At 43.8% G+C, this 13,868-nt stretch overlaps 1 protein-coding gene across 2 annotated transcripts; it reads right to left on the bottom strand.

Moving 5' to 3' along the window:
• Nucleotides 1-2,657: 2,657 nt before the first annotated feature.
• mmrn2a (multimerin 2a) lies at nt 2,658-13,868 on the bottom strand. 2 transcript variants are annotated; one of them, XM_023803670.2, is made up of 7 exons: nt 13,531-13,868; nt 8,881-9,003; nt 8,257-8,363; nt 7,328-7,405; nt 6,589-6,795; nt 5,291-5,682; nt 2,658-5,129 (listed from the first exon to the last, which is right to left on the bottom strand). In XM_023803670.2, exons 1-7 carry the CDS (start codon nt 13,821-13,823, stop codon nt 3,618-3,620), a joined length of 2,712 nt encoding a protein of 903 aa, XP_023659438.1. In that variant the 5' UTR covers nt 13,824-13,868; the 3' UTR covers nt 2,658-3,617. The 2 variants fall into 2 exon arrangements, with proteins under 2 accessions (XP_023659438.1, XP_023659430.1); XM_023803662.2 differs by having other exon boundaries at nt 6,589-6,798.

Consider the following 13,868-nt stretch of genomic DNA (forward strand, 5'->3'; position numbering starts at 1 on the left):
CCGGAAAAAGTGCTCTCCGGAAACACTTCCGTTGTGTTGTGCTTAATTCCAGCGCGTTTCCGAAGTTGTGGTTGCTTTCCGTATTTGCGGCGCGTCTATGAATGGTCAGTGCGTGTGTAAAATGTGGTTCGCCTGTGTTGTCATTTTGATGAAAGTGTTTTCTGAGTTTGTGTAGCACTTATGCATTTGCAGTGTGTTTGCAAATGCGTTATGTACGGTGGCCGAGAGAGCTCAACGCGCTGCAACTCCAAGAAAACACATGCAAACATAAAAAAAACCACAACAAATTAAGAAAACGTCTCCATCAGTTTGACAACACAGGCGCTGCAAATACGGAAACGCGCTGCAAACACAAAAAAAGCGATGCAAACACAAAAAAAGCGATGCAAACACAAAAAAAGCGCTGCAAACACAAAAAACGCGGTGCAAATACAAAAAACGTGCTGCAAACACAAAAAACGCGGTGCAAATACAAAAAACGCGATGCAAACACAAAAAAAGCGCGATGCAAACACAAAAAAAGCGCTGCAAACACAAAAAAAGCGATGCAAACACAAAAAAAGCGCTGCAAACACAAAAAACGTGCTGCAAACACAAAAAACGCGGTGCAAATACAAAAAACGTGCTGCAAACACAAAAAACGCGGTGCAAATACAAAAAACGCGATGCAAACACAAAAAACGCGATGCAAACACAAAAAAAGCGCTGCAAACACAAAAAACGTGCTGCAAACACAAAAAACGCGGTGCAAATACAAAAAACGCGGTGCAAATACAAAAAACGTGCTGCAAACACAAAAAAAGCGATGCAAACACAAAAAAAGCGATGCAAACACAAAAAAAGCGCTGCAAATAGCAGGCACCACAACGGAAATGTTTCAGGGGGACCTCAAAAAGTGACGAACCCATCTGGGAGCTGATTATTTGTTCATATTACCTCTGGGCACAGCCTGGCATGACACCTGGTCCTCACCTGCAGGTTTAGGGGCATTCTCCACGACAAAACTAATATTTCGCCCACATGAGCTACAAAATTTGTGCAAAGTTGGCCGCTGAAAGCCACAGAACGGACAATACATTTTGATCTGAAAAAAAAAATAACAATGTTACCGATTTTAGCATGCTTTATTTGTATTCCGTTGTTCGTTATTATTAAGTGGTCTGAATAAATTGTAAAATATATTTTTTTTCCATCAATCTATAATGAATTTTGACCTGATTTTAACCATTAATGAAGCACTGCAGAATTTTGTCATTTATTTGCATATATTTATTTAGATATTTATTGGCAATTAAATTAATAACGTTCCACAGTTAAGTGTGTGATTCGTCAGATTAGTCTAATAATATCCAAAAGACCAATGAATCGTATGATCAGGTTGTTAAAAAAAAAAAACACCTTTTAGTTCACGCACAACACCTCTGCTCTGACCAAAAGCCACTGAACAAATAATCAGCTCCCAGATGGGTTCGTCACTTTTTGAGGTCCCCCTGAAACATTTCCGTTGTGGTGCCTGCTATTTGCAGCGCTTTTTTTGTGTTTGCAGCACGTTTTTTGTATTTGCACCGCGTTTTTTGTATTTGCACCGCGTTTTTTGTGTTTGCAGCACGTTTTTTGTATTTGCACCGCGTTTTTTGTATTTGCACCGCGTTTTTTGTATTTGCACCGCGTTTTTTGTGTTTGCAGCACGTTTTTTGTATTTGCACCGCGTTTTTTGTATTTGCACCGCGTTTTTTGTGTTTGCAGCACGTTTTTTGTGTTTGCATCGCTTTTTTTTGTGTTTGCAGCGCGTTTCCGTATTTGCAGCGCCTGTGTTGTCAAACTGATGGAGACGTTTTCTTAATTTGTTGTGGTTTTTTTTATGTTTGCATGTGTTTTCTTGGAGTTGCAGCGCGTTGAGCTCTCTCGGCCACCGTAGTTATGAACTTGAATAATATGCTTTGTTGGCTTGCAATGTGTTTTTCTATTAGACATGTTTTTTATGTTGAATTTCATTGGGTCAATGGAGAATGGCCAGGCTGCTTTGCAGTAACTCAGATAACCAACTTATACAATTGTGGGGGACAGAATAGAATCTCAGAATGTAACACACATCAAACCTTAAGGCGGATGAACTACAAAAGCAGAATAACATGTCGGGTTCCACTCCTGTCAGCCAAAAACAGAAAGCTGAGGTTGCAGTGAGCACATGCTAACCAAAACTGGATAGTTGAAGAATGGAAAAACTCTGGTCTGATGAATTTCTATTCCAGATGGCAGCCTTAGAATTTGGTATCAACAACCTGCCTTGTGTCAACAGGCCAGGTTGGTGGTGGTAGTGTAATGGTGTGGGGAACATTTTTCTTGGCACACTTTGGGCCCATTACCGATCAATCAATCATTGGTTGATTGCCGCAGCCTTTGGTCTGTACTCAACAGTTCCTTCAAGGTTTGGAAATTACATCAATGTACATGTTGAGTTTTGGCCACCAGGTGGCAGAATATTCAAAGTGATACATTTTCACACAGTTGTAAGACTTGAAGTTTCATCTGATTAGAAGTTCAAGTCTATGCATGAACACATTTTCATGGAAATGCATATGAAATTTGTTGATATTGCCTGGGTCAAGTTTATGTTTTTTACAGTTGTAATTAAGATAAAACTGGCATACTGTGAATTTGTGAAAAACATTTTATGGAAGACAGATTCTTAATATTCACAAGTTTACAAGTAGCATCTTTCTGAAAAACCACCAGTGGGCTTCAGCTTCTTTGGGAATTTAAGAAAGACTGAATGTGAGATGCAACATCTGGCCAAACTCCCCACAATTCCCAGCTCCCCTCAATGTGTCTGAGTTGCTTCTGCTGAAATATCACCTGTGCATTTCACAAGCAATCAGTCAGACCTGGTCACGTGAAGAGCAATAATGTAACAAAACAATTAGGATTACCGGAGTGCATCTGAAATGAGTATTAAATTAAACAAGATGATAACAAATAAATAAAGCCGTCATACCAGACCTTACAAGTGTGGAAAAAAATAACACCAATGGAGAATATACCAGATACAGTTCTTCTGATAATGTACAGTATAGAAAGTGTAACAGCAATAACTATATAATATAATGTGACATTTAGTATTAACTGTCTAATTAATTAATCACAATTGCAGATTTTATAAGATGGATACTGACTTGTGCTGTGTCACTTTTGACATGTACAACTGTATCATACAGCAAAGCTTTTCATTTACTCAGTATGAATGCAAAGATTTTGAAAAATTTGAATTAAATATATGCTCTGAACACCCAACTCACTAAGTAAATTATCTGGTCAATAGGCGATTAACTAACCAGCTACCGAAATACTGACTGCAGTCCTTATAGTAAAATTTTCAAAGTGCTTTACACATTCTTTCAAACATATATGAAATGTACATGAGACATATGCATGAATTACACTGAGAAAGCTGCATACTCTTTCAAAGAAATGCCAAAAAAATTCTTCAGACATTTCAGGTGCAACCTTCTTTTAAAAGAAAATTAAAACTTAACACGAATTCAGACATTTCTAATGTCTGTGATTCAGTGAAAATCAAAATGCTCACTGTGTGAAACAGTCATCATGTGGCTCATAGTTCAGTCCTTATTGTCTGGGTGCTGGTCACTGTCCCTTTTGTTGTGTTGACCTCCATTTTGACTTTGTCTCGAACTGCCCTTCTTTTTCTCCTTGTGACTTTTTCCCTGCCTCTTCTCTTCTTTGTCCTTGACCATGGCCCACAGCTGATCAAGGTCCAGTGTGTCATCAGAGCCGGCCAACATTTCAGTGTTGCTGAACACACTCTTAAAGAGACGTAGGTGGTCCTGCAGGGCGGCGCGCATCAGCGCCACCTCAGAATCAAGTTGTGCCACCTGTCCAGCAGAGGACATCTGATCTGTGCAGTTGCAGCAGGAGAGGCAGCCTTGGGCTTTGGATCTGCTCACCTCCACCCCCAATCTCTCTATCTCTCTCGCTAGGTTCTGGATTTCTATGGGCAACAGTCGTGATTCTGGAAAAGCATGTTTGCTCTGGTCCCCACTTCTTCTCTTGAGGCCTCTGGTGGACCACTCTGTAGGTGCTGTGTGCTCATACATGTCTGGGTCCTCAGATTGAATGGACATCCTAACACTGTGCAAGGTATGATTCTGGCTCTTGATCTGCTCAGACATACGTTTAATTTTTGCCTGAAGCACAGGGATGGAGTATGTTTCCAGTTCCGAGGATGACCGTTCCCTAAATTCCAGCACTTCCTCTCCTAGCAGGATTTCCAGAACCTCCGAGTGTCGGATAGCATCCTTCAGGAGCGTATCAAAGAAGCTGGAGAGCCGATTCATCTCTTCCTCTTTCTCTGTATGCTTCTTATACAGGTTATGAATGTCCTGTTGGTTCCCAAGGAATCCAGAGTACAGCTGGGACAGGTCCTTGGCCAAGAGGCGGCTCTTGTTCTGCTCAGAGGCCAGAGATTCTTGGACCTGTAGTAGTCTCACATTCACATCATCCATGCTGGTGTCCCAGTTCAAATACCATTGATGTTGCTCATCTGTGGTTTCCAGGGCCAGCTTATTCTCATTGGCCAGCTCTGTGACATTGACCACCTTCCACGATAGCCTGGACAGGTCTTCAGCCAAGGTTTCACAGTTACAGGAAGTGGAATTGAGGATTTTGTAAAACTGTATAAACAGGTAGTCTGTGTCTGAGTCTATATCCCTCAACTGGTTCTCTTGTTCTGTGAGGTTGCTGACTAACTCGTTGACCCGCCTGAGCACCTCCACCTTGGCCGCCTCTACGTCCAGCCCCGTCTCCATGTACTGTATCTGGCTTTTGCGGCTGGTGTCCTTGATACACTCATCCAAGCGTTGGTACTCTGCATGCAGGCTGCCAATGTTGTTTCTGGCCAGATTCAGGTCCTCCAGCAAGGTGTCTACCTTAACTGTGTGGTTGATCACTTTTTTATCAAGGCTATTGATTGCCTCCCACATCGCAGAGTCCTCCTGCTGCTGACTCGGCTTGACGCTTCCACCTTGGTCACCTCCTCTTTGCACCCAGTGCTCCAGCTGTGCATGGTCCTCCCTCACATCAGCTAAGGAGGCATTTAGAGACTGGAGGCTCACCTAGTGGGTTAAAGGAAGACATGTCTTCAAAGAGCTACACCCAACAAGAGACTGACCTCGTAATAGTTAGAAACTGTGAAAATATAGTCGGCACTATGAAAATTAAAGATACAGCAAGGGAAAGTGTAGGAAGTTAAAAAAAAAATGAACAGAGGACAGACCTGTATCATTTTCTGGGTGCGTTTTATTTTTCCATCCATGTCAGTCTTGAAGTTGGTCAGGTTATAATGCAGCATGGCGTGCTGGGAGTGCAATCTGTCCTCCAGCCGCACACTCATGTCTTCCATCTCCCGTTGCACGTTGTCCAGTCTGTACTCCAGGTTTCGGTACACTTCTGGGGGCTCCGTCACTGCTGGCTTTAGACTCACCCATTCTCGCCTGTGCTCAGCCAGGTCCTGGGACAAGTCACCCACCTCCTGGGAGAGATGTTGCAGGGTCTGGTTGAAGCTGTCCAAGAAGGGCTGGATCCTGGCCATCAGCATGGTCTCAATGTGCAGGAGGGACAGGGGCTCGCCACCATATGGGAAGGGCAGTTGAATTGATGGGTCCACATCTGCCGGTCCACACACATGCACATTCTCAGTTTTTATGTGTCCTTACAGTGCCACCATAGCTACTTATAACCCCAGCGACTGAAAACATCTTATTTTCTTTGTCCTCCCATTGACTAATAGAATTGGGGGTAGTGGTGGTACAGAATAGTTCCAATGTACACAGATCCTGTAGCATCCCATCAGGCATGGGCATCCACAGGCAGGGCACAGAACACTGGCTTAAGGTCATAGATCCCTACTGAGCCTGTGGATCACTCCACTTGGCTGAAGCCACACCATCTCCAGAAACATACTCATTCAACAGTTCCATAAGATTATTACATTTCTTAAAACCAATTCCCAGCATTGAGTTGTGAGCTACATCTCCTCAAAGGAATCCCTGTGAGGAAGAATGGCTTGACCCCTGAATCCTCTCCAAATATGGCGAAGGGGCAGCTTGTTTTAACACCTCACTTCACATGGCATTGGGACCCTGTACTTCCCCTCCTGCCCATTACATCATCCTTTTCACAAAGTGAGAAAATGAGACCAGCAGAAACAAAGGATTTCCTGCAAAGGAAGCAGAAATGAAGGAGGTCTGGGGGGCGCCACCTATTTTTGGATTCACAGCTATAACATGAAACCTGACTCTTGGGGGAGAAGCCCCTTGGAGGATGTGGGTGAGACTCCCAGCTGCCTGGATTTCAGATGAAGGCCCATCTGTTATGTTAAGGGCTTCTGACAGAGAGGTCAGCAACATCACACTCAGTTATGGAGGTTCAGCCAACCATTTTCTACCACTGGTGTGCAAGAGTAACAGCTCGTAAGACAGAATTTAGTATTCAAGCTCAACATTGCATTCAGGACTTCCAGGTTAAATCCAGCTTTTGTGGTACACCAGTCCAGGGAATCTAAGAATTTCCTACCTGTTTTATGGTTGTCATAATCTTGGTCAAAATGATGGTTATGGTTATGGTGACTGTCATGCTCGCCATCATGACCATGATTGTAATCATGTTGGTGACCAAAGTGGTCTGTATGAGCCTGGTCGGGCTTCAAAGCTGTTTCGGTGCTGTTCTCCTCCTCAAAATGCTCGTACGCTTGGAAGCCATCAGGATGTGCCTGTCGCTCATCTGCTGGGTAAAAGCATGAAGAGCATGTGATGACGACCTCCCAGAGACCATGGCCAACCCCCCCAGCCCCCCAGAAGGGTAGTACAACACAACCACAACCTGCATGGAAACCCCACCCTCAAAAATCTCAGGGCACTGTGGTACACTGCATTGTTGTTCATGTGGAAGGGGAGGAATATTCCCTGGAGACTTTTGTAACATATGAAGTACCATAAATAATAGGGTGTGGGGGGCAGATGAATGGACCGTTTGGAACTGTTTGGGAATTGCATTGTTTTTGCCCAGTTATTTGCAGTATTAAACTGAAAGGGCAGCCAATAATATATCTTTACGTGAGCCCCCTTATTTTGGGTTTGTGGTAGCGTCCATGAGAATCGGCAGCACACCCTTTCCTTCTGCCCCCCCCCCCCCCCCCCCCACACACACACACACACACACACACCCCAGACACCATCATTCCCCCATTGTTGATACAAACTAGTCCTTGTCACTCTCCCAGAAAGGGGGCAGCAGGTTGAATAAGCAGACATACCTCTGCGGCGGATCTCTGACAGTACAGGGGGGGCGCTTCCTGTCTGGTCACTGCTGTCCGAGACGTGACCCTGCGTGACTGTGTGGGGGAGAGGGGCAGCAGACAAGGGTGAGGGTCACTTAACCAGCTTCTTATCCTTCACAAACACACTGTTTCCCAGCCTTTGGTCTCAGAGTCACACACAGAAACTCTCCCAAAGCGGCAGACCCTGATAGAGGCTTGGCTAATGTTAGTCAGCAGGGATCCATCTCTATATTAACTCAGAAGAAAGTGCAACAAAAAATGCCTGTTACAACTCAACCCAAAAATATGACTATAACATTCTCCCAGGATGTTAAAACAATGTCAAATCTCTTTCCATACAAAGATGTTTCCTGATAAATCTGCTGTATTTACACAATGTGTTACATTTTTGGCTTTCTTGCCAATTATTCCAATTTTTATTTAATGTTATTCCAATTTTTATTTTTTTTATTTATTTGATCTCAGTGTCTTATCAATCTCTTATCTAAATCTGCTTTGATTGGTTGCTGTAACTGGTTTTTATTATTGTTTTTTGTTTATTCTTTGTATGTAGGCTAACTAAGCTAGGCTAAGAAGCTGCTAGGTGCCTTGTGGGTGAAGTTGTTTGTTTTTTAAGTTGATGGAATCCCTGACTGTCAGTGTCATTCCAGCACTACAGTCCCCAGGCTGCAGACTGGGAAACACTGACAGCTTTTTCTGTTTGCTTGGAGTCTGCTTGTGGATTTCCACTTGGTCATTTGGAAAAGCGTTTGGTTTCTCCTCCAGCAGGAGGATGTAAACAGGAATCAGAGCATGTGCTGGAGGAGGGGGAGCCAAAGAGATACGGCTGCCTCTGTGTGTATGAATTCAGCAGTATATCTGCAAGCTGGACACATTTCTTGCTGCTAAACAACAGTTCCTGATACCTGTGTCCTCGCAGTTGCTTCCCCCATGACCTGGACAGCACCTCCACAGTTGGGCCGAGACGATCTTTGGCAGCTCTTTGTACACAGGCCGCACAGACAGCTTGTACCTGGGCACATATGCAGGGATAAATGCGCACAATCTGTTGTGCCATTTCTTCTCCAGCGGTTCAGAAAATTGTAAGATATGTAGATGCATTAAGAAAAGATGCTGAGAGCTGACTTGCAGTAAGACATATTCAAACTTAACATATTTAAAGGACTTAATTTATTCTTTTTAATATTTTAAATTTTGATCGGTTCTTCACAGGCTTACAGTTATCCGTCGATGTTTACGTTCCAGAAATTAGGACATAAGTCATTCTGGATCTCAATCATTATATCGGAAAGGGGAAAGGTCATTGTATCATATGATACAATTTCACACATTTAACTAAACCTCCATAGCAATCGATTTGTTTTGGTTCTTGCCACATTCTAGACATGTAGTAAAAATGTCCACTAATGTTGGCTTCGGAAGTCTTTTGATACATTTTATTTAGGCTCTTATGGGATTTAAGCACAATAGGACGTAAGTGGATGGATGACTATATTTGGGTTGGCCGGTGTCCTGGGCGGTATACTCACATGACCAGTTGGCAGTCTGGTGAGCCACTGGGACAGGGGCTCTGCGACTTGATGGTGTACTTCTCTGTCCCGTAGGACACCTTCATGGTCACCACGCGGTAGCTGATGTATGAACACCAGTTCCTGTGGGCAGGGTGATAAGACAGACACACTCAATTTGAGCCAAGCCAGGCCTCCACAGGGTGTGGACCCCAGTCACTTGATCAAGCTGCTACTCCAATGGACATAGCTCACTTATTACAGTTCCGAAGATCCATGCCAGTCCCGTCTCAGCCTGAAATGGCCCAGTATTACCCTGCTCTATGCTGGGATGCTATTGAAAGAATGCCTTCCCCACATTCCCCATCAGAAGCTAAGGGTGCTTTTCCACTGCATCAAGTACCGTACTTTCGGTACTTTCCCTTTTCCATTGACTTCTGGTTGAGTACCAGTACCAAAAGTTCCAGTACTTAAAGTACCAAACCAATGTTTTTTGGGGTGGGACTTGAAACGTTTTCTTTGTCGATTAGTTATGCAAATACCTTGCCTCTGAAACACAATGCAATCGCTGTCTTGAAAAAGCTTCTGAAAATAATGCTAAACAAAGTAAAAAAAAGTAATAATAATGGGTGCATAGTCAAATGAAGCGACCCAAGCTTAAATTGCGATCTGGTCAGAAGAACAGATACAACAAGAACAGGATGGAAAGATAAGAAATAAAGTATGTAAGTAAAATAGGATAGCACTGTATTGGAAAATTTTCAAATATCACAATGTGATTTTGTTGTAATAAATACTGGGGTATTTATAAAGTGAAAAAGGAGTTCAACACTAATTTCTCACAAACCCCTAACAGAATGATTGTGATTGAATTTGGAGAACGCATGCAGCACTTGTACAAAAGCAGCGGAAGTAAACCTTAAAATGACTTTTAAACATATACTACATAATCTTTTTTTTATTACTTATATTTTCATTGTTTTCCAAGCACACACACCACAATGTAAAATTACACTATTCCAAGTATCCAATGGAATAGTGTGTACTATGCATAAAACAGAAAGCGAACAAAAAAACAAACTAAAACATACCTAACAAATAGCATATAGAAAGTTACAATTACATTTAGAGAGTTGAGTTAAGTCAAAGTCTGTTAAAGATTCATTGCCCATGTCATTTAAATGAATGTATTGTATCCATTTTTTCCCTCAAAACTCTGTCCTTTTAACCGTAATATATGAGTTAATTTTCCATTTGAAAAATTTCCTGTACAATATTGAACCACAGGCTTACTTTGGGAGGATCAGGTTTAAGCCAATTTTTTGTAATCACCTTTCTCGTTGCTGTGAGGAGAACCTTCAACAAACAACCATCACTCTGTACTATAATTCCTGAGATATGCCCTAGATATACGACAGTACATGAATTAGGTATCACATACCCCAGCACCTTCTCCAAAACTGTATGTGTTTTCTCCCAGAAGGGTCTTATCTTTTCACAAGTCCAAAAAATATGGGTATGGTGCACTTTTAAGTCACCACAAAGTCTCTAACAAGTTTGGTGTTGTAAATAGTTTTGTTGAATATTAGATTTAAAGAAGAATCAAATTACGTTTTTCCAATTAAATTCTTTCAATTTTTGTGAATTTGAAGTTGTTTGTTGTGTTTTACACATCTCACACCACTGCTCTTCAGTAATTCTCACATAAAGTTCTTTCTCCCACATACTTTTCACATATAGTGTTGAATGCGGTTTACATTCCATCAAACTGTAGTAAATTATGGAAGTTTCTCTAAACTGCTCTTTGTTGTCATCATAACTGTTATCACTGGGTTAAGCCCAGAAAAGTTTTCTGTACTCACTTCTTTATAGTAGTAATCTCTCATTTGTAGACACCTAAAAAAATCTTTTAGCTCCTGAAATGTGTTAAGTTCTCCTTTATCAATAAATGTGTACATTGCGGTTAAACCATTCACTCTCCACTGTTTAAAAGATCTACACTCCCGGTTAAACTACATAATCTTTAAAAGGAATAATCATTAAAACTGTACAAATTGCTAAGTTTTTTTCCTATGACAGAGTAAAAATGTTTTAGCAAAATTTAAACTCCCCACACTATAATGTCCGTACGGAATTGAAGGTAAGAAAAAGCCTGATCTTAATCTAGCCGATTAGCGATGTAAGAATTGGATGTTCATAACAAGCGATGTTGGTATTAATATTGCACGTCGTCTAGCCCTATAATAAGCTACAGCCATTTTTCGAATTCAGTACAAAATACCCCACCTTGCAGTGTGATGTCACTGAGCGTCTGTACTAGTTTTTACGCCAGTGGAAAACCAACACCTTGAAATACCAAAAGTGTGGTATCTGTTGCAGTGGAAAAGGGCCCTTTGTAAACACTTCAGTCCGTCGTGGAGTGGAGCTTTCGTGCCTCATTCAAGACACGCGGGTCACGTACATGTGATGCAGGCCCAGGATGCTTACTCTTCCATCCGGTATGCATTTCCTGTCCTCCCTCACAGGCTGGTGACTCAGCAGTTGCTTCTTCTACTTCGCTGGCCTCTGCTACTTGGGCCTCAGAGTCAGGGAGTAGGGCCTGATTAGGTACAGGGAACCACTCTCTCCGACAGGAAAGGCTTGTCTGGTGCTGGACCCCAACCCCCAAGCACAGCCAGAGAAGGACATGACCTCCCTCGCTACTGACCATGGAGCATGTGTGAAGCAATATGGATTCCCCCCCGCCCCCTTTAAGGCAGCCTCGGCTTATACAAGCTCACTTCACCCTGACACGCCAAGACAAACAAAGTGTCCAAACCATGCTAGGGAAGAAACCCAGTTAAGGAAGCTGGGCTGTTTTCATGAAGATGCTCATAAACACCTTTGTGCGATGAGAATGCCGGCAGGGGTGGGAATATGAAGCTGATTGAGTGGGTTCCTCAGAGTTCCCTAAGAATCAGAAGACAGGGGAAATCATAGCTTTTATCCTTCTTCTGAGCTGGGAGGGGTTCAGCGGGTCACTGCCGTTTCCTGCATGCCATTAGCACAACACTAAAGCCTCTTCAGCTTTACTAACAAACCACATTCAAAGAGCCCATGAGCCCAGTTCACTGTCTCCAGCTGGGCCCTCTAGCAGACTGGCTGCCATCATTAATGCATTTCCTGGTTTCTTCCCCACCAGTGGACTGAACTAAGCTGAGCCTGGTTATCTTAGTGAGCTCCATCTTCAACATATTTTTCCAGTGAATTGAGGATGTCTGAGCTCGGGACCATAAATGAGCCGAAAAGCTCCTTCACCACATGGTAGCTGTTTAGAAGTCAGGCACTGGGCTGCTGATACAGCCAGGTCACCAGCTTCCTGGCTGATGACATCACTGGACAGTAGGGCGGATGAGGGGGGTCCATTTATCTTTCAGTGAATGGAAACATTCAGAAAACTGCAGACTAATTGTGTCTGTCTGATTGTGTCTCAGGCCTTCGCTTCACATTCAGTGCTGTTCGCTTCCACCCAGCCCTGCTCAGGGTTTAGGCGTGACGACCCCCAACGCCCTACAGGACAAGTTACTGGTAGCACAAATAGAAGAATGAGAAATACAAGTATGGACCCACAGTTTGCCAAAAAATGCATATGGAATCTGAAGGAAATAATGAATCTCAGGGATAATGTGCTTTGTCACTGTCTCACCACCATGCCCAGTGAAGCCAGCTAGCCTGTTGCTCTCTCCCCCATTTATTATATTATGAAATGTCACATGTGCTGCTTTTGTTCACTTCTTACCTAACTATTAAGTTTCAAGTTTAAGATTGGGAAGCTCTCCCAAGCGTTACACATGTTCTAGCGTCTACAGGTGACCCAAATGGATCATCTGCATACCCAAGGATTGCCACCCCAACCACCACCCCTCACCCCCATTAACTACTTTTACTGTGCCCACGGTCGACAAATGCCCACCAGACCTTCTGATGCAATTTGAATACTGGTGCCTATCCAACATAATCACTGGGTATTTGAGTACTGTGTCAGTGATGTCATTCAATCAGCTGCTTAAAAGATTTCATTGCTGCTAATTGCAGCCATTGCAGACACGCCCCTCGTGGGACCTCGTTATCATCCCGCTGTAATAGTGCTGCTGCAATTCAGGGCCTAATGCTTGCATGTGGGCTGAAAGGATTACTGTGGTACTAAAAGTGAAGCTCAGAGATGAGAGATGAGCGGAGGAAGTCCACAGCCTCTCTCTGGCCATTGAAGTGGTTTACTATCCATATTGACTTGTAAAATAACATACTTAAGAGCACTTGGGCTGTGAGGAGTGCAGTGAAGATATGCAGGCCCACCAGCAGTGATCTGGGCATTTGCTGAAGCCTCTGGCTAGGTTTACACCCCCAGCCGTGCACCCTGACTGCACACGCTCAGTCACAAGGAGCCCAGTAAGGTCCAGCAAAGGATAAAAGCTGCACCCAATATCAAGCCACTGTCAGAAATATGCATTTTAAGAACGATCATGCATGTCTGTGTCTCAGCCCACATGTGACTGACCTGTGCCAATCATGAAGCTGCCCTGGGACTGACCTCCCGCACTCCTGCTCCCCCCTCTATCTCATATATTACAGAGTCTGTGGAGGCATAGGCACCTGCCCTCCCCCCCCAAAAAAAAATGGACAGCAACTCACCCTATACGCTTTACAGAGTTCTGGCTCGCTGCATCACCTAACAGGGGTGCTACTTCCTCCACTTGGTGGTGAGCTGGGTCCGCCAGGTGTGCGTGCCCCAGCGGTGCAGAGGCGGGGACCCGGTGCCCCTGTGGTCCCCCACGGGTGCCATGCAGGAAGCGCTCCAAGCTATGTCCTGCGGCTTTCCGGGGCTCATCCTCCAGCCCAGGATCCCTGGCCCTCAGGTCGGCCGGCGCTACCCCCAGCAGCCCCAGTATGAGCCCCAACCCCAGCACCACCCTCCGCACAGCCATGTTCCCGCTGCAGCCTCTGAATCTGCTGGAAAATAATCTGGGGCT

This window comes from Paramormyrops kingsleyae, chromosome 3 (assembly GCF_048594095.1).
Source record: "Paramormyrops kingsleyae isolate MSU_618 chromosome 3, PKINGS_0.4, whole genome shotgun sequence".
NCBI classification, from domain to species: domain Eukaryota; kingdom Metazoa; phylum Chordata; class Actinopteri; order Osteoglossiformes; family Mormyridae; genus Paramormyrops; species Paramormyrops kingsleyae.

Bases quoted from the DNA above. Each gene is read 5' to 3' on its own strand.
- mmrn2a (XM_023803662.2), bottom strand. From the start codon at position 13,823: ATGGCTGTGCGGAGGGTGGTGCTGGGGTTGGGGCTCATACTGGGGCTG. The intron at 9,004-13,530 runs GTGAGTTGCTGT...CCCTGCCCACAG, and splicing joins AACTCTGTAAAGCGTATAGG to GAACTGGTGTTCATACATCA. The intron at 7,406-8,256 runs GTATCAGGAACT...TCCCCCACACAG, and splicing joins AAGCAACTGCGAGGACACAG to TCACGCAGGGTCACGTCTCG.